General features: G+C 37.2%; 1 protein-coding gene across 1 annotated transcript in view; it reads left to right on the forward strand.

Moving 5' to 3' along the window:
- PTPRZ1 (protein tyrosine phosphatase receptor type Z1) overlaps window positions 1–19,173 on the forward strand; it is a 99,376-nt gene that overhangs the window by 63,592 nt on the left and 16,611 nt on the right. Inside the window, exons 13-17 of the mRNA XM_029958053.1 lie at window positions 3,370–3,514; window positions 10,350–10,441; window positions 13,549–13,634; window positions 15,898–15,918; window positions 16,086–16,182. Coding sequence (XP_029813913.1) covers window positions 3,370–3,514; window positions 10,350–10,441; window positions 13,549–13,634; window positions 15,898–15,918; window positions 16,086–16,182 — 441 coding nt within the window. The remainder of the gene's footprint in view (window positions 1–3,369; window positions 3,515–10,349; window positions 10,442–13,548; window positions 13,635–15,897; window positions 15,919–16,085; window positions 16,183–19,173) is intronic.

Raw genomic sequence — 19,173 nt, forward strand, 5'->3', positions numbered from 1 at the left:
TCATTTTAGTTTTAAAGGTTTGAGAGGGACTTAGGTTCTCTGTTAAGTTCTCTGTACAAAGACAACTACTGCCCTTATGGAAATAACACAAGAGGAAAACATGCTTCCTCTGCCAGAGGAAACATACCTCTGAGATTCTGTTTTAAACTTACAGCAGCACATTGTTTTTTGTTTTCTAAAAGGTATTGAACAGGGAAGCCTGATTCTGATTCAACTTAATTTTTAAAAATATTAATTTTTATTCTTACTGCATATGCCACTTTCATATTTCAGTGAGATGCAGAATTTTTTGTCAGATTTGCATATTCCCAAAATAGAGCCAGATTCTCCTCTATCTGTTTATATTCAGTGCTATTTTCCAATTTATTCCTCTAAAAGTCAGCAAGAGTGTTTGTGACTGGTGCTTCCAAGGATAAAGTCAGAAGGCAAAACTGATAACACATTTTCTTTGTATTTAAAAACGCACTGTGGAAAATCTGAAGTATTTGGACACGTGTTTTACACTGCTTCTTGCTAGAGAATTGAAAATCCGAGAGTCAAGTTAAAAACCATCTATGATGTATGGGGGAAAAAAAAAAGAAAAAAAACCAGAAAAAAACTAAACCAACCAACCAAAGAACAAACCAAGAAACAAGACTGAATTTGTATTTTAGAAAATAAATTGAACTTCCATTAAGTACTCACGGCACCTGTAGAGGGCAGTATCATTCAACTAAACCCACTAAGGAATGGAATCCACAAAGCAGGGAAAGTGTCGGCCCAGTCCTACAAGTAAATACACAGTTATGTCACATGACGTCATATTACTTGTAAACAACAGTATCCTAATATGAAAAGGTGGCAAATTGGCACTCTGTATAGCTAGGGTTAGTAGAATGTGAAAAATAGAAAATAAAAGAAAATAGAAAATATATTTAAATTAGTAGGAATCCTAACAAGATAGCTGTTACAGGACTAAATCAATAAGTGAATTAGTTCAGTGAATAGTTACCACTTTGTGTAAAATACATAACATTTCTTTAAAAATACGCAAGAATACCATCAATATTTCAAAACCTATGTTACTAGTATGAATGAGTGTTACCATAAGATACTTTGAGTTTATATAATCGGTGTCATTTGAATTGTTCTCAGAAGTAACTCAAAAAGGCTTATACAATGCTGGAGGAGGAGGAGTACAACAGACTTAGTTTTTCTTCTAGATACTCTTGAAAGACACTAGAGAGTATCATTTCATGTACATTATTTTTTCCAATAAACAATGCCAATACTGTCTTTTAATAAACTGAAAAATTAATTTGAGAATGTCTAACATGGTCTACTGTAAATCAAAGACATACTGGCTTAATTAAATTATAAAGAAATGAAACAAAAACAAACAAAAAAGAACCTCTCAGCTGAGAACTTACTTATATGTTACAGTGGATTTACCGGAAATTGGTGAAATGTCTTCTTGTTGTGACCATTGCAGAAAAAAGTTTTCATTTAAACTTCTCTCAGTCTTGTAGTTGTTGATGCATAATTATGCTTGTTCTGAACTAAGACTCTATCCATAAGACCTCTGTGGCTACTTAAACCTTTCAACTTCGGTTGAAAAACTAGGAGAAGTTAATAGAAAGAAATATATGAAGGATCCACACACATCAGTTATTAGAAATAAATCTACCATAGATGAGAGTGCCTTTTCAGCTGCCATCATTGGAATGATGTCCAAACAGACAAGAAACCCTGTGTTACAGGAGAAGCCTGCCCTTAATTAACCACAGGAGGAATCCTAATAGGATTTGGTTATGCAGTTTGAAGGAGTCCTGTCATTATACAGATAAGATTGGGTTTTGTGCTGTGAATTGGTCCACAGCTGGATAATCTAGTATGACTGTTTCAGTGGGATCATATTATGTTCTCTTATGCATACGTATAGTTTTTTCTGAAATCAATAAGAAGTACTGATTTTAACCCACTCACTGGAAACTCAGGGACAGATTTTTTCAGAAGTAACTTGTGCCTTAATTACTTTGTCTACTGAGCTGCAGGATTTAAAAAGTAGTGATTGATGTGGGTGTTAAGAGTGCTTTGAATTAAAACCAAGATGTCTGCAAGATCAGAGCCTAGACCTTTTTGCATATGAAGTTCTGAAAGCCCCTAAACTCAAGGAAATGCAAGCAACCAGAGAGCTGCCTGGAAATCTGTACAGGGTGAAGCCATTTGTTTTTTGACATCCTATTTAGAACACACTGCTTGCTGTCTTTTTTTTTTTTCCAGATCCAACTCCATTCCTTCCTCCATTTTGTGTGAGAGCTTTTTATTCTTGTCGAATTGGTCTCTTGAAATCCCAGTGCAGTGTAGCTGATTTCTAGACAGCAAAATTCTGCTCCTATACAGAAAATTCATTGAATTAGGACTATTCACAAAAGCAGAAAACATTCCAGAGGTTTAATCCTAACAAGTGCAAAAAGTGCTTATTTCTGCCTTTTAACTCACATAATGGTCACAGATCACAGTAAACTGCACAGATTGAAAAAAAAAATTAGTTATTGTTAGTCAAAGTCGCAGCTTTAAAGTGTTTACTTTTTAAGGTATGACCAAAGTTAAAAATGCAGGATTGATGTCATCCACCATTGTGTTTTCTTCTTTAATGAAATTATAGAATATATTGTTTTAATTTTCGTACAGATTCCTATGCTCAAATATTTTGTTCAACCAGCATTACATGGCTCACAGAAACATGAAATCTAAGCAATATCTAAATAATAATTCAGATTATTACCTTCACCTGTAAAGATGGAGGTAGGAAATTTAATTCTGGCTCCAGTATAGTTGAAGGAGGAGGTGCACCAGTTGGATTCAAAGGAAGCAGGATGTATCTATAAGACAAGTTACAGAATGGGCAATGGATTAAAATAAAGAAAAATTAACTGCAATGCAGCAAGCACATGAGAACTATTGCAAGAAAATTTTCCTATTAAACTATTAGCCAGAGAAGTGATTTGCATTATATGAGTGACAGATTAATATCAATTCCAATGCACATTCCAATATTACATTTTCAGATTTTTAACTCACTTGGCTTTCAGCTAATAAACAGATGAAAATAAAAAACTTTCTTCTATATTTTAACAACAATCTGCTATTCTTACAAAGAGAAGTCTCCACTGCTGGAAAGCTGAGTCACATGATCTTGAATACTTTGCTTTACCCTCTATCTGCTTATTTTCTGTAAGCTGGTTTGCAAATGTATACACTTTCTGCAGTATGTAGTAAAAAACAGAGGTAAGTGGTATTAAGTAGGCTCATTATAAGACACATTCACTCGTGCTGTGCATTTCTCAGAATTTAAACATGGACTGTTTCAATTTTCTCTGACTGCAGAGGCAAGTAATATTAGCCATGAGTCTCGTATTGGTCTAGCTGAGAGTCTGGAATCAGAGAAGAAGACAGTTATACCACTTGTGGTCGTATCAGCCCTGACTTTTATCTGTCTAGTGGTTCTTGTGGGTATTCTCATTTACTGGAGGTAAGTTGTTTTTTGGTTGATCTTTTTTTCAATTCTAAAGAGCTCTGATTTGAAAACTGTGACTGGCATTATTGAGCTGGTTTATAGGACAGAGACTGGATCTTGTCTCTCACAATGTCTTCATATTGCTTTCAGTGCCATAAAGAAGACAAAATAAGGTGGTTTCTGTCCAAAGCACTCAACTGCAATTCTTTTTGTTTACAGAGGGTTTAACCACTGCAAATAGTTTATTTCCATATTGAGAGATTTTAGTAAACAATTACTTAGGATTATTAATCACTAGAAGCCAAGTGACTTTGAGCACTGGGAAGAGCAAGAGGGAGAAGAAAAATAAATAGCATGGCATTTTCTATCTTTCCAATCCATTAACAGTTAAAAAAGGTAGTTGTTGATTCAGAATGAGAATCCATGGTCCTCAATAGGACTGTGTGAATAAGCAATTCATAGACTACTGTAGGAGTTTCTGTAGCTGACATTATATACAAGGTAGAAATGGAAGAGTTTAGTGATACTCTAATAGTGTAACTGTTTGAAGATCACTTACTGAGTAGCTGTTATGATGTTCTGTGATTAAAAAGTTGTTCTACTTTGTGATTCTGCCAAACCAAAATTAGCCCACCAGCCTTTCCAACCTTTTAGCAGGTAACTAAGGATGTGTTTCTTGTGCACACGCATACTCAGGTTTCTTCATGGACATGTTTTTCTAACTTAATAAATTGATATGCCAGTAAGAAAAAGAGATAGGATAAAGAGAATTTATAAGTATAAGAAGTCATGATAACATAATCGGTGAGAGTGTGAAAATGCTCTGTGTGTAATCAGTGAATGTGTAAATACTGCAAGTTGGCCTGAGCTAAAAGCATATCAGGAATCTAGTTGGCAGTATGTAGCTCTGATCCCAGCCTTTGGCACTCTTTTGTTGGTTCTAAAGCCAGTCTTCCTAGGGACATGTATGCTTAAGCTCTCAAAACCCATACACTTTTTCCAGTGTGGAAATTCTCAGGGACGAAGTGCAGTGGTGGACCAGAAGAGGGAAATAAGTTGCAAAAACTTCCTGCCATGGAGGTTTTTGCTGTTCAGTGATTGCCTGGAACCTGATCCTGTCACTGCTTCTGCTGTGCTAACACAGAAACCAGCAGTCAGAAACAGGACCTTGCTCTTACAAGAACTGTACAAAGAAGGGGGAAGACACACTTAAAAATCTCACAGAAGCTTCCAGAGCTTGTTTCTTCTTCCCCAACCCCCACTAATCCCGCTTAATCTAAAATGCAAAAAAATGGTTGAGAACAAGTAGAGACTCAGACTACACTTTCCAAGGTACTGACTACTGTAGTCTCCGTATGTGATGTCCAAGTTGTGCTTACTGACTTTTCTTCTAGTCTCCTGACACTGGTTTTCTGTTGGCCTATCAGGATATGTCCTACATGGGGACAGAACACATTCCGTCCCTGAACAGACTAGGCTTGAGAAATTGAGTTCAAGCTTCCTTTTTTCCAGGCAAGTGTGCTAGTGAGTCAGTCAGCAATTACCATGGTTAAGGACACTTCTGAAAATGAATTTTGATAAATATTTCTTCTGTTTTCCCAAGTAGAAGTTAATTGTCATAATAATTACAGAACTCATTTCTTAGTTTATGTGTATTTGGATAATTATACTGTCCATGCCAGGATTTCCAGCTAACCACTTGCATACTGAGAATCTTTTCGTGTCTGTCATGTTATGCAACATGAATGTTCATATTTATCTTCCAAAGGGGTTCATCCCTGATGCTGAACAGTATTTGAAATCTCTTCTATTTGCCAAAGAACACCATCCATTTAAAGACCCAGATTGTACAATTCAGTTCTAGTAATCCTACACATTACAAGCTTGTTTTTGTTGAATAACATGGTGTTCATTTTGTATTCTTTTTCTGAGAATGAACAACTCTGTAAAGCGGGTCTTTCAGAATACAATAAAAATCCTGTTAGCAATAATATCTTCTTGAATGGAATTTAATCTTTTCTGTATTTCTTGTGTACTACAAAATAAAATATGGAGCTCTTTTATTGATAATCCTCAACAAAATTCTCTTGGCATTATGATAACACCAGTAACTATTTCTTATTTCAGGGGAATGAAACATAAGAAGTATGTATTGTAGGTAGGACTTGGTAACCCTCTTTCAAAGTTACCAAAACCCTCACCTCTTTGTAAAGCCTGGAAAAAACCAAGATATTAAATAACTTCATTGCTATGCAGTTTTTATTAAGCCTGGAAAATATTACTAGAAAGTCTGTAATATTTTTTGTGGTTAGATTTATATTATTTTGAAATAGTTGAGGTAAGCTGTCAATGTTTCTTTCTGTAATACTCTTTTATTTTTTTTTAATTTGGACCAATTATTTTCACTTATTAAAGTTCATAAAAATTTTATGTTTTCAAGAAGTTATCCTATATTCCATTTTCAACAGTAGTCAGTTAAAAAAGCATTGGTATATCCTAGCTGGTTATTTGAGTGAATAATACTTTGGGTTGTTTCCACTATTAAACTCCTAATATGAATCTGCAGAAGGTGTGTTATTTGGTTTAGAAAACCAATAACTACAAAGAGCAACAAGTTCTAATCTCTCCAGGTTAAAGAAAGGCAAAATTATTTTGTTCTTCACTTGAATGACTTGTATTAGAAAAATAATTCTATACCATCTGTTGTTTGGGTTTTGGTTTGGGGTTTTTTTTTACATGAAATTGTTAATCAGCACTTGAGGAAATTCCTCAATCTCTTCCCTAGGCACAGTTTCAATCTTTTTTTGGTAAAATATTAATTCCTCTAACAGGGATGAAAACTTCTAATGGCAAAATTGTCTAAAGATTGACTAATTGCCAGTAGGAAAATACGCAATTTTGAACTACTCTGTTTCTGTGTATCTTTTGTGATTCAAGCAATTTTCAAATAATTTCATTTTCCTTTAATTTCTTCAGCATGTGTAAGATTACAGTGGAACAAACAAGGAGATTCTTTTGCCTGTTTAATGGTCTTGTTGTCCAGATAGACTTTTTTTAAAGCTTTAGAGAGAATTTTATGTCCAATTCTAGAATTTATCCATCTTTCTCAGTATCTGTCTACTTGACTGAGTCCTTGCAGCAGAGATGCAGGAGGAGTATTTGAAAGTACTTGCTCTGTTCTATTCTGGATGGCTTCATTATTACCATTTTTCTTAATTAATCGTATTTGTGCAGATCAGTTTTATAATAGTCACTGTAAGAAGAGCTTGGAGAATAGTAAAACGGTAGCAGTTGTCAGCTGTGGGAGTTGTACCATTCAAAATTCTTTTCCAATGAATATATGTGAACTCTAGTAAAAGACTGGCTGTAATAACCCGAACCGCAAACTGCTAATGCCTTCCAGTTACATTTGTATCTGTAGACTTACTGAATATCAGCTGACTGTCATGCAGGCTCTTACACATCTCATGACAGCAACACATCAGAAATTACCAACCTGATGGCAGACAACACCCTGAGTAGCCATTTAACTTTTAACTTTCCTCTACTACCTCATATCTTTGAAACAGAACTGTCAGTAAATGTTCATTTCCTTATTCATTATTTGAACTGATGCCTTGAGTCCTGTGATAAGTTTATGGGAACAGAGTTGAGAACCCTCTCTAAGGATCGTTAAACTTGCACATGGAGAAACACTAAAATCAGATTTAAATTCACAAAGGCCACACTCATTCATCCATGAAGGAAAAACTTTTCAACAGTGTGACATCAAATTATAAATGAGAGTGTTGTAAAATCTGACAAAATTCCAGCTGACAAGCACATAAAAATTAATTGTAGCCATTTAAAAATTGAATAATTGGCATCATTGGATCCATTGAAGATCCATTTGAAGATCCTTTGACTCTATCAGATCTTTAAATTATCTGAACCTTTTAAAAGTAAATTCAAATAAGTGTTTGAGAATGCTTATTGGTACATAATCCTATGAGCTCAAAAGAAGTTCTCAGAGAAGTAACTATGCCTCTAAGACCATTCTTGGCAAGCAGGGGATGTGCAAACACATCCTCTCACAGATGCCTCTTGACTTCCAAGGTTCCACTCCCTTCCTCAGTCCGAGCAGCAGCAAACACCATGCACATATGCACGTTCCCATGCACACACAGTGTCGTGCTCTTTGTCTGCCTCAGTGACAATCCCAGTTAAGCTCTGAGCAATCCCTGCCCTGGGGGAGAAGTAGGCAGATATCCGCAGCCAAGGTCAAGGGGCCCAAATTCTGGAAAAACAGTCTGAGGCTTAGTCTTGTCCAAAGTTCCCATTGAAGTGTTCATTCAGATCTAGTGTCCCTCCTGTTAGACAGAAGCACTGCTGCTGCTGCATGCCTTCCTATACAGATCCAGACACTGTAATTAATTCAATGGCTTAGCACCATCTCCATATATAAAGTGTGTGATCGAAGAAGTGCTGTGTCTAAATTACAAATTACAGTTTTAGGTTGAAGATCTAAATTCTGTGATGAAAGGTGTAAATTAAATAATCAGTTTAACATTGAGTGATGGGACCTTTGTCTGGAAGTTTGAAATAGTCATCACTTTTTTCATTAACAACAAGTGATAATTAACGATATGTGGATATTAGCATTAGGTTTAATCACGAAGGCTTTCACTGCTGATGCAGAAGCAGATGGAGTGCCTATTTGTGAGTCTTATTACAGGTTAAGTCAACTGCTATGAATTTGTCTCTCAAATGTGCTAAGGGTTTAATTTATTTTCAGTCACAATTAACTTGTTAAAGATTAAAAATACATTGGTTCAGTGACAGATAATGAGTGTATGGTATATTATGGGGACATTTTAAGTACTACTTTAGATGTGAAAGCAATTATGCTAATTAAATTCTTTATAGCTCAATCTTTTCTCAAGCAAGGAGGTGACAAAACTCTGTAATGTTAGTCCATAAACTTTAGGTATGATCATTGTTCACAAGCAGTAGATATTTGGGGAAGGACACTTTTTGGGTTTGGAGCTTTAGCATCAGGCTGGTTGGCATGTTTGGTTGGTGCTGTTTTTGATAAGAATAGTACAGGATTCGCTGTGCCCAGCAGGCAGAGCCGGACTTTCCAAAGTGTTTGATGATTTCAAGTACTTTGGCACTTGCCTACATTTTGGACATACACAGACAGTCCTGAGACTAACTCTTGAGTCTTATGCTAGCAGTGAGACAGCCTCTCTCGCCTCATCAACCATTAACTAACTGTAAGGTGGTAGACTCTTTAAAAATTAGAAAGGTGTTCCCAGGCACATCCTGAATGTGTTCTTGGTCTGCATCCAAAATTGCCATTTCTAAGTAAAACCAGCTACATAACAGATAGCATTGCTCCAAACTTCTCATGCAAAGCCAAAGCTTCTCTGTAAACATCACAAATATGCTTTGAGAAGATTCTAATTTCAAATTAATTTGTCCTGTGAATCACCAGAACTGTTTTGTGTGCCACAGTTTTCCCTTTGATGTAGCTGTCCACTTTTTCTTGTGTTTTAAGAGAATCTGTATTGTACACAGATCGAAAATTCCCAACAAATTCCGAGATTGTGGGCATGTTTCCCGGAGGCTTAATTCAAATAAACTTACCAAAGTCTTTATTATCTTCATTAATGTTCTGAAAAGGATTACAACAGCCACATATTCCCTATCTATTTTTCAAAATATCTTCAAAATTTATGTTTTTTTATAACAATTATGTCACTGCAATGATATAGGAATGGTACAGAATTAAAAATTACAATGATTACACAAAGTATCAATCATACAACAGCTTCAGCTTTGAAGAAGCAGAATCTCATAAATATAAAATGAGATTAATATTTTTGTTATGCATATATTTCTTTTTAAATTTAACGATTAGTGAATAATATTTCAAAAAGATTAAGTGACCCAAAGTAAAGATTGTTATTAGTATGTCTAATCATATGGAGATTTTTTAATTAAAGAGGCTTTGCAAAGCTTACAGCAGCAGTTGATTACTCATTCCCTTGAATAGCTTGGACTGTTAGCAGATGCTATTCCTATTATCTTCGCATCTGGATTACAGCACAGATACAAATAACATTGTGGGTCATAGTTGAAGTCGATTCCATTTGTATTCATACTTCAATGTTTTTGCAACAAAGCCAGCATCTCCTGGAGTTAGAAATTCCCGTTTCTGTCTGTCAACTTTGGGAAGTCCTCCTTGGTTAAAGTTCCCTCAGTGTTGCGATTACATTATGAAAATAATGTTTAACCCCAGTCGTAGTAGTTCTAGAGCCACTGTTAAGCTGTTACAGGGCACGTTGTCTTTTACTGCATTTCCATATCTGCAGTAGGATCTATCAATGAGTTACCACGACTGATCTCATACACTGCTCCATCTTCAGGCTAGCATAATCACGTAAAAGGGAACAGTAACTGTGTGTGGGAATTTGAATAAACCAGGAAGACAGTAGCATTTTTTGTGCTTGGAGTTGCACAGTGTCTACAATAGCTCCTGATGCAGAGTTCCTCTTTCAGCTGTCACTATGTCTGATGCGTGCTCTGTCCTCTGCCTCTGGTATAGGTACAGTTGCATGAACTATGTATTATACTGAGGTAATGTATCGTCAAGTTGTATGTATAATTTGGTGGTGTGCTGGAGGAATATTTATATTGTAGCAGTAATATTTGACAGTCAATGAAAAATGGTTTTCAAAACCAAGATTTTCCTTTCTGACTCAATAATGCCAGAATTCCAAAAGATCTTAGATAATGTTTTGTTGGGTTTTTTTGTTTGGTTCATTTGTTTGTTTTGCAATATTTATTTATGTTTCTTCCCCTCCAGGAAATGTTTCCAGACTGCTCACTTTTATTTAGAAGATAATACATCACCTCGAGTGATTTCTGCTCCCCCAGTTCCAATCTTCCCAGTCTCAGGTATTTCTGGCAACTACTCTGTGGATTGGTGTTAGCTGTCAGAAGATACTGTTTTATATGTGTCAATATGAATTCTTCACGTACTGTAACATCTGTAAACCAGAGATTTGTAGCTGCTTGTACAAATCTATGTAAACACAGGTGCACTTGATGTTGGCAGAGACTAGTGTTCCTAATACTCTCTCCTGTAGGTAACAAAGAAGAGAAATATTTTCACCTTACAGAGTTGTCTCAAAGATACGCTGTGCCTTCTAGCCATTTGAGGTGTAACCTCACTAGAGTGGCTGCTGCTAGTGTAGCCATCTGAGCTATGCTAAATAGCTCTAGTTCACTGTCTCAAGATGGAGCAACATATTCTGCCTTTAATTGGGTTTGTCACCATTGTATAGAACATTTCCTATTCTTTTTACCAGCAAGATGAGCATATGTCTCATCTGTCTGCATTTCATTTCAATTATGTGTTCTTAAACTTATGTATTTTACTAGAATAGTTACTATGGTAAAGTTCTCTGGGATCCTTTCATAAAAATGGTACAGAAGTTCAGAACCTTATTGGTGTCTTCTGGTTCTATATCCACCACATTTATTTGGAGAAATTCTATCTTTTCCTTCCTCCTGAAAGGGTATCAGAGGAGCACATGCAGCCCTCCCAACTTTTTCAATCTGTGTATAATGAAAGTACTCTAAATAGATTAATTCTGAAGCAGATCCTAAGCCACATTTTCACCTGTGAGACAAGGATATCTTGTTCCACAAGTAATGTTTTTACAAACTGCTATTACACAAGGCGATGTATTCCCATGGAATGAATAAGGGAAGAAAATCAGCCCTTGGGTAAATAACTAGTAAACACACTTAATTAAATAAATCCCAGACATTAGGCTTCTATTGTAACTGAATTGTAGACATCTTTAAATTATCTTTAAATGCCTTTTGTATTGATTGCCACTGTTAGGAGTTGCATAACGTTTTACTAAATGAGTCCGGAGTTCTTAAAATATGTATTTTGAAGCTGGAGGTTTTCCTTCTGAAATGCTGATAAATATTAAAGAGAAAAGTTTTTCCAAGTGACTGAAGATACATAAAACATTTTATGGAAAAAGCTGCAAGCACCGAGGAAATAGTTCATTTTATTTTGCATGCAACAGATGTCAAGTGAGCAGGTTTTGAGTTTTCTGTTGTACAAGTGTTGCAGCAGTGTAATTTTACAATTGAGTTTAACTGCAACATAATACCTTCAAAGAGTGTAGGCAGGAAGAGCATTTTGTAACTGCTAAGTTTAATTCCTATGGATATGACCAAAAGCACACTCCACAGATCTCATTATATATTAAGTCTTTCTTTTGAAGGATTTCATTGGCAGAGAGAGGAGATCAGTTATTCACAGAAAATGCCATGGCACTTTGCAGAACAATTCAAAGATGCATTCAAATAATAATCAATTGCAGGGTAGTATTTGGACCCACTATCAAACTCTAAGTAGTTTGAAGTGGTATCTGCCATCCAGATATGAAATACATTCCTGGTTCAGAAGTGATTGAGTTGGGAGATTAGCTCTGGCAATGAAACAAAACCTGAGATCTCTTTCTCCCATGTTGTCCTCACTCTTAGGGTCATTTGCCTACCCTTCTGGTTCTGTGTTTGCATATCTTTAGGATAAACACTTTATACCAGATTTTATCTCTGAAGTGTGAAGATAATGTTACATGGTTGTTCAATTTCTCTTAGGCTTGACTGGATAAATTCACTTTTTTATTAGGGTCCAGTCATGTAAGTAGAAGACCAGATAGATCTTACTACAAATCAAAAAATTCTTGGTAACTGAAAGCTAAAATTATTAGGTGGGCTAAATGCTGAACATCGGTTGATGTAAATAACAGGTCCTTGTTCAATGTTTTTGATGTTTTGTTCTCATATGAAATAGTGATGAAATTACAGATTGTGAAATAAACATATTTTTAGTCCATGAAAGGCTTTAAAAAAAAACCAAAAAAAACAAAACAACAAAATTATTCTTCAGAACCAACACTCTGTGAAAGAATATCCTCCTTTAACGGATAATTAACAAGCAGATGACTTTGTTTGCGTGGCATCTTTGCAGGAGAGAGAAGATTAAAAGTCCCAAAGATTTTTGGCATGATCTCTGATGAATGTTCTACACAAGAGTGTTTTTCTATATTTGTATAAAGTAAAATGAAGATGTCCTGAAATATAAATATCAGATGGAAAATTCAGACTCACTATCAGAACCCCAAAGTTACACGAATCACGGTTATTCCTTGAAAATGTAGATCTTTTCTTTGTGAGTATCCAGAAAGTCTTAAACATAAATCTTTCACTGAAATCTTGAAATACAAGACCTGGTATGAAAATTTGCAGTCAGTACTGCCAGGATCAGACTTATTATTCATAAATAATTGTAGAATCATGAGGAGAATGGGGGGGAAATTCTGGACTGGACGTAGTCGCTGATGCAGTAAAAGATTAAAAAAAAGATTCCTTTGGATACCAATGCAAACATGCAACATGTCAGTTAATATTAAACTACTGGTATAATGCTGCTTTAATTTAGTAGGCTTGGGACTATGCGGCCAGTCCATATACTGGATCAGAATTCCAGTGCAACACTAATCAGCATAAAACACCCACACAACTCTACCGAATCATTCATTCTTGCTTTATCAGTATTTTTGAGAGCTGTGCTCCTACATTCTCCCTTTGAACATCTTGTAGCAAACAGATAATCTTCCCATTTCTCCTTGACTTCACAGGGAATTCTGTGTGTTCTTCTATTTACAGACAAGCTCAGCGTCTTGCAGAATCAGCACCTTGATTTGGGGGGCTTAAAGACAGAGCAAGATCTAGCAAGGCATTTTCTTTATTTTCTTCCTAAATATTTGTTTAGAAATGTACAAGTGTTAGATAATTATTTTAGAAATGTTAATGATGTTAAAGAATGTTTAATTTTTGTGGGAGTTGTATATCCAAAGTTCATGCCAAAATTTTATTTCAGGATGTTGTGTGGATTGCCTACATATAAACTTCTTTATATGTCACTAGCTTTTTATTCTTCATAAATATATTTTTTGTCTTTTCCCACCCCTAAGATGATGTTGGAGCAATTCCAATAAAGCATTTTCCAAAACATGTTGCAGATTTACATGCAAGTAATGGTTTTTCTGAAGAATTTGAGGTATGGCTCTATGACGTCGTCTTTCTTCTTAGTACATACAGATAATGTTAAGTTTAATTGCCTGGAAACAAAAAACAGGGGATTACATTCTGACTTGGGCACCAATTTCAGGAATGCATGTAAATACAAGTGCTGTGAGCCCAGTAAGGAGTTCATGCATAAAGACTAGGGAGATTTATAAAAGCTAACAGGACTGGAATGAAAATGGCAATATTTATTACTGTGATAAAATACTAAATGATTGTGTGAATAAACTGTGCAAAGATAATGCAATGTATATGACTTATCAGATACAGTGGTAGATCTAAAGCTTTGCCAATACTAATGAAAATTTAATTTTGCAGAAGCTACCCACATTTGCTTGCTCCATTTACAGGGAAAATAAAATGGAAGTAATAATGAGTACACGTGGCAAGACTTCTGATTAACAGGGGAGCTAATGTAGTCTTCATATGTGATAGTAAAAGATTTACAGTTCCTTTCCCAAAGTATATAGTTCATAAAAGGTATTTCGAAATGTTGAAACATATGCTCTAATCATATAATGTTATTATCACCATATGTAACTAATGAACTTCATCTTTTTTTCACATTCGTGTGTATTGCAATCAATTTAAAGATAGATATGTTCTTACTTAATTCACATAAACATTAAAACCCCAAATACTTTAATTAAAGATATTAACATTTTTTACAAGAGATTTCTAAGCAAATCAGTCAGTTGAGATGGAAAAAAAATTTTTAATTGATCCATATTAATTTAAATATGATTGTAATATTCCTGCTGCAAAAACAATAATGAAAGTAAACAATTCATAGTTTTGCATCATTTGATTTTGCTTTTGTTTCTCCAGCCAATGTATTGTGATCTAATGGACCAAAAATTCCATGTCCTTCACATAACCTACTTCATCAACATTTCTTCTTCAATTCATTTAACATTCAGAACATCCATTTGATTGTTGGACCAAACTTGTAAATACTTGTGAATGTCCAGTTCAATATTCATATATTACACATGTGCATATGCACTGGCGGGACTGGACTCCAGCCAGACTGACTATTAGTAAGAGCAGATGTTGAAGGACAGTCTGTAAATACAATGGTTCCAAAGCTCTTTCACCATTAGTGAGTACAGCAATACAGAAATCAGACTGTTTGTCTTAAATTGATCTTTTCCTACAATTGTACTTTTCCTAAATTACAGCAGTGATCCAAAGACCAAATATACTACACCTCACTGAACTACAGCTGCCCTATCTGGAGTATTTCATGCTAATCTTAACTATCTTGGAGATCCTTCTTGACTTTACAGAGTACTCCAGAATTAGTGTCCTGTTCTTTTCTGTACTGATGGAGAACTTAGAAGATTGGGAAAAACTGAAATACAGTCATTGTCTTTGCAGAGTTAACATACATTTGAAGAGTACAGGGGTCGTTCATGTTTTGGGGTTTTTTTAATTTTTTTTTATATTACTATAAGACAACTGATTTAAAATCTAATTTTTATGCTTGTAACCATTTTTCATATCTATAAATAGGTGAAGGTGATTTATATTAAAAGGAATTATCAAAAGTGTTGGGAAACCTTATTATAGTACTTTTAGCAATGACAACTTATTTCCTACTTAACGATGTGGACCTTATAAATGCTTGAGTTTCCTGTCATCTAAAGTAATAAATAAAATAAAATAATTTTGTGAGTCTTGCAGACTTTCTGCCTGTCTTTTCAAGCCTTTCTCTCTCTTTATAACATTGTTGGCTTCACTGTGAGACTGCTGGCAGCCTGAGTGAGAGCTGTAACTCTGTCCTTCACCAGAGTGCCATGAGGCTGACAGAGTGGCACACAGTCCTGCTTCAGTGAAGGTTTTGCAGCTGAATGTGAAGAGAGCAAAAGTATTCCACAGAGAAACTCATGCACTTATAAGGACCAAGAAAAAAATCCAGTGAAAGTTAAAGATATAGAGAATCTGGCTAAAGTCTGTGATGTTACTCATATGTATAAGCTTTCACTGACCTAAGGTCTAACATTAAAGCTAAAGATAGGAAAACAGATGCCAGCATTTTAACTGGAAAATTACCTCGTTTCCTTTAGGAGTTATGTAAAAATATTCAGTTTTGTTGTTGTTATTATGGAGATATATATTGCATGACCATAACTGTTTTCCATATAGTAATTGTAATTTATATAAACACTTATCCATTTGTTCTGTGCTGTGGAATTTGATTTTTTTTACTTTTTTTGCATTCATTCCCTCATTAGACACTGAAAGAGTTTTATCAGGTAAGGAATTATTTCACTGCATTTTTTTGTTTTTAGCAATGAAGTAGTTGTAAAATATCATAGATAATTGGGTATAAGGTTGTGGTTCTTTTCATGATTACTTACTGTATTTTAAGACATTTTATGAATCTTAATACTTACTAAAATATAACATAATTTTTTTTCAGGAAATCCAGAGCTGTACTGTAGATCTAGGTATTACATCAGACAGCTCTAATCACCCTGACAACAAGAATAAGAATCGATACATAAACATTGTTGCTTGTAAGTAAAGGCATCATTTGGTGTTTTGTTTAAGAAATAATTATAGACAAGTATAGGTTTATATGTTTTTGAAGGGACTAAAAATACTTCTACACTGAAAGCAGAGAAAAGGCAGTCTAGGAGATTCCTAGAGTGTATAGAAGATAATTTCCTGCACTAGCTGGTAAATGAGCCTACCAGGGATGGGGCCCCACTAGACCTGCTGTTCACAAACAGAGAGGGACTGGTGGGAGATATGATAGTCAGAGGCCATCTGGGGCACAGTGACCATGAAATAATAGAGTTTTCAATGTTCAGGGATGCAAAGAGGGCCATCAATAAAACTTCTGCCCTGGGCTTCCAGAGGGCAGATTTCAGCCTATTCAGAAAACTGGTTCAGAGGGTACCTTGGGAAACAACCCTTGAAAACAAAGGGGTCCAGGAGGGATGGACATGCTTCAAGAAGGAAGTCTTGAAAGCACAGGAGCAGGCTGTCCCAGTGTGCCAAAAGGCAAGCTGGTAGGGAAGATGACCAGCCTGGCTGAACAGGGAGATTTTGAAGGAAATTAAGGGAAAAAAGAGAGCTTACCAACTATGGAAAAAAGGGCTGGCTACTCCTGAAGAGTATAAGAATATAGTTGGGTCATGTAGAAAGAAAATTAGAGAGACAAAGGCACAATTTGAACTCAATCCAGCCACTTCTGTTAGGGACAACCTCCATTCTTTATTGGACGTGGGGGGGAACATAATCACCAAAGATGAGGAAAAGGCTGAGGTACTTAACACCTTCTTTACCTCAGTTTTCAACAGTAAGACAGGTTGTCCTCAGGACAAGTGGCCTCCGGAGCTGATAGACAGAGACAGGAAGCCGAATAGCCCCCCTGTAATCCAGGAGGAAACAGTCAGCAACCTGCTGAGCCATCTAAATCCTCACAAATCTATGGGACCAGATGGGATCCATCCTAGGGTGATGAAGGAGCTGGTGGAAGAGCTCGCCAAGCCACTCTCCATCATTTACCAACAGTCCTGGCTCACTGGGGAGGTCCCAGATGATTCAAAGTTGGCAAATATCACACCGATCCACAAAAAGGGCTGCAAGGAGGACCCGGGAAACTACAGGCCTGTCAGCCTGACCTCAGTGCCTGGCGAGGTTATGGAGCAGATCATCCTAAGTGCAATCCCACAACACCTACAGGAAGGACAAGGGATCAGACCCAGCCAGTATGGGTTTAGGAAGGGCAGGTCCTGTCTGACCAACCTGATCTCCTTTTATGATCAGGTGACCCACCTGGTGGATGAGGGGAAGGCTGTGGATGTGGTCTGTGTGGACTTCAGCAAAGCCTTTGGCATCATCTCCCATAGCATATTCCTGGAAAAGCTGGCAGCCCACGGCTTGGACAGGGGCACTCTTTGCTGGGTTAGGAACTGACTGGGCCCAGAGAGTGGTGGGGAATGATGCTGCATCCAGTCACTAGTGGTGTCCCCCAGGGATCAGTGTTGGGTCCAGTTCTATTTAATATCTTTATTGATGATCTGGATGAGGGGATTGAGTCCACCATTAGCAGATTTGCAGATAACACCAAGCTGGGGGGGGGGAGTGTTGATCTGCTGGAAGGCAGGAGGGCTCTGCAGAGGGACCTGGACAAGCTGGAGAGATGGTCTGATTCCAACAGGATGAGGTTCAACAAGGTCAAGGGCCAGGTCCTGCACTTTGGCCACAACAATCCCCTGTAGCACTACAGGCTGGGCACAGAGTGGTTGGAGAGCAGCCAGACAGAGAGGGACTTGGGAGTCTGGATTGACAAGAAGCTGAACAGGAGCCAGCGGTGTGACCAGGTGACCAAGAAGGCCAATGGCATCCTGGTCTGGCCAATGCCATCCTGACCTGTATCAGGAACAGTGTGGCCAACAGGACCAGGGAAGTGATTCTTCCCCTGTACTCAGCACTGGTGAGGCCACACCTCGAGTACTGTGTCCAGTTCTGGGCCCCTCAGTTCAGGAAGGATATTGAGGTGCTGGAGCAGGTCCAGAGAAGAGCAATGAGGCTGGTGAAGGGACTCAAGCACAAGTCCTATGAGGAGAGGCTGAGGGAGCTGGGGTTGTTTAGCCTGGAGAAGAGGAGGCTCAGGGGAGACCTCATTACTCTCTACAACTACCTGAAAGGAGGTTGTAACCAGGTAGGCACTGGTCTCTTCTCCCAGGCAACCAGCAGTAGGACAAGAAGACACGGTCTTAAGCTGTGCCAGGGGAGGTTTAGGTTGTATATTAGGAAGAAATTTTTTACAGCAAGAGTAATCAACCATTGGAATGGGCTGCCCAGGGAGGTGGTGGATTCACTGTCCCTGGCGGTATTTAAGATGAGACTGGATGTGGCACTTAGTGCCATGGTCTAGTAACCACGGCAGTGTTGGATCAAAGGTTGGACTCGATGATCTTGGAGGTCTTTTCCAACCCCGTTGATTCTATGATTCTGTGATTCTCCAGCTCCTCTTCAACAAAATGCTTGGAGAGGAGTAGCATGAGATTTCACATCTCTTCAGGTTAGTCCTCTGACATTCTTCTACTTTGATGAGCATGTGTCATGGTTTGAGAGCCCCAAAAATCCAATTCCCTATCTTCAAACCCCCTCCCACATCTCAACTCAATGTGAGATGGTTTTTTTTCCAGACAACCACACGAGACTCAAAATGGGGGAAAGGGAATATATTACAATGACGATACAAATAAATACTACAATACATTATTTACAGTCTTAATTATCTCTACCATGACATAAATATTTACAATGGATCAAATCTCTTCTCCCCTCCAAATAAAAGTCCAGGAGGGAAGAAGGAAAGATCCCTTCTTCAGAGCAGCAATGTCTCTAAGGCAGCAGGTTTATCTGTTTCACTCTTCTTCTCATGCAGCAGCTGGGTCTCTGCCAGCACACACGAGGGCTATCCAAGCCCCTCGGCCACCCGTCTTCAAACAAGGGTCTTCCTCCGTGGGCTGTGTAGCAGGGACAAAACT

The sequence above is a fragment of the Manacus vitellinus genome, unplaced genomic scaffold (genome assembly GCF_001715985.3).
Source record: "Manacus vitellinus isolate BGI_N305 unplaced genomic scaffold, ASM171598v3 scaffold_13_pilon, whole genome shotgun sequence".
Classification (NCBI taxonomy): Eukaryota; Metazoa; Chordata; class Aves; order Passeriformes; family Pipridae; genus Manacus; species Manacus vitellinus.